The sequence below is a fragment of the Arachis duranensis genome, chromosome 5, assembly GCF_000817695.3.
Source record: "Arachis duranensis cultivar V14167 chromosome 5, aradu.V14167.gnm2.J7QH, whole genome shotgun sequence".
NCBI classification, from domain to species: domain Eukaryota; kingdom Viridiplantae; phylum Streptophyta; class Magnoliopsida; order Fabales; family Fabaceae; genus Arachis; species Arachis duranensis.
This window is the reverse complement of record NC_029776.3, coordinates 39,537,266-39,538,630: the sequence shown is the minus strand read 5'-3', so window position 1 is coordinate 39,538,630 and position 1,365 is coordinate 39,537,266. Positions and strand designations below refer to the sequence as shown.

Here is a 1,365-nt window from a genome sequence, read left to right as displayed (position 1 = left end):
CATGCTATTTTTTTATAGTTGTTACAACAAGTTTTCGACAGAAATAAAGTTTTTTGATAGTAGTAGTAGTAAAAATAAAAAACAATAACAAAATATATATGATACACATTTCATATTTGTTTTCTATTTTCACCTACCATATCATATACAATAAAACATCAAACACTAACTATACATAATTTTTTTGGCATTACCATCAAGGTTATTATGAATTAAAATTTTATTGGAAGGTAATTGTTATTATTGTTATTTTAATATCCATTGTCTTATGTAAAAAAATTCTATTTTTTGAGTCATTTATTCAAACGGAACAATTTTAAACAAGTATTTTTATAACTAAAAATTTAAACAGAAAATAATTTATTTATAAACTGTTATTAATAAAAGTTTATATATTTTAAGTTTTTTTTCAAAAATGTTTATTGAAATTGTTTATCTAAATAAGACCAAATTAACGTTAATATTTTGCTTCTAAATATTTTATTTATTTATTTTTCCTATATTGGCCCATGGCCCATCCAATATAGGAAGAGTGCGTTTTTTGGTACTAGGAGAGCGTATTTACATTCAGGACTTTCGGCTTCCTGTTAAAGAAAGTTAGTTAATACAAAAAAAAACTCCTTTACTTTCTTACACTTTAACAACACAACCAACAAAAAACACACCACCACCACAATAGCATAGATTCGTTTTTTTTATCAATGGATCCTGGTGGTTGTAAGTTTGGACATCAAATCTTGAATTTGAGTTTGCTCTCATTGAACAGATTCTTCCCTGTTACTGCCATGTTGCCTTTGACAGAGTTCCCAGGATTCATACATGTGTTCGACAAAAACTGCCACTACTCAAAGCTTCCATCTTCCTACGCTTACAAACTCGTAAAGGCCAATGTCGATTCTCTGAAACTCATTCAGTTGGGTCTCGCCCTCTCCAATTATGCCGGCCACTTACCAGACCTTGGCACCGATTCTTGCTACGTCTGGGAATTCAATTTCAAAGGCTTCGACTTCGGTGGCAACTATCATAATCCGGACACAATTCAGTTACTCGCAGAACAAAGAATCGATTTCGTCAAGATTAGGGAAGAGGGGATCTTAATTGGGGCATTTAGAAGATTATTTCTGAGATTAAAATTATGTTTAATAGGCTGAATCTGACTTGGTCACTTTCCATATTTAGTTCCTATGATTCAGGGTACATGGTTAAGGTTCTCACCGGAAGGAAATTGCCCTAAGGCTGTTGTCTCTAAATTATTCGGGTCTAATATTTATGACACGAAGCACATGATTAAGTTTTGCCGTGGAATTAATGTCGGTGGGTAGAGAAATTGGCGAAGAGTTTGAAGGTTGATCATGTTGTTGGGAA

The 1,365-nt window shown here is 32.2% G+C and overlaps 1 protein-coding gene across 1 annotated transcript; it reads left to right on the top strand.

Moving 5' to 3' along the window:
• The first annotated feature begins 701 nt into the window (after positions 1–701).
• LOC107489198 (probable CCR4-associated factor 1 homolog 11) lies at positions 702–1,151 on the top strand. The gene has a single exon (XM_016109968.1). It carries the CDS (start codon positions 702–704, stop codon positions 1,149–1,151), a length of 450 nt encoding a protein of 149 aa, XP_015965454.1.
• Positions 1,152–1,365: the final 214 nt, after the last annotated feature.

Coding starts and splice junctions, on each gene's coding strand:
- LOC107489198 (XM_016109968.1), top strand. CDS start 702: ATGGATCCTGGTGGTTGTAAGTTTGGACATCAAATCTTGAATTTGAGT.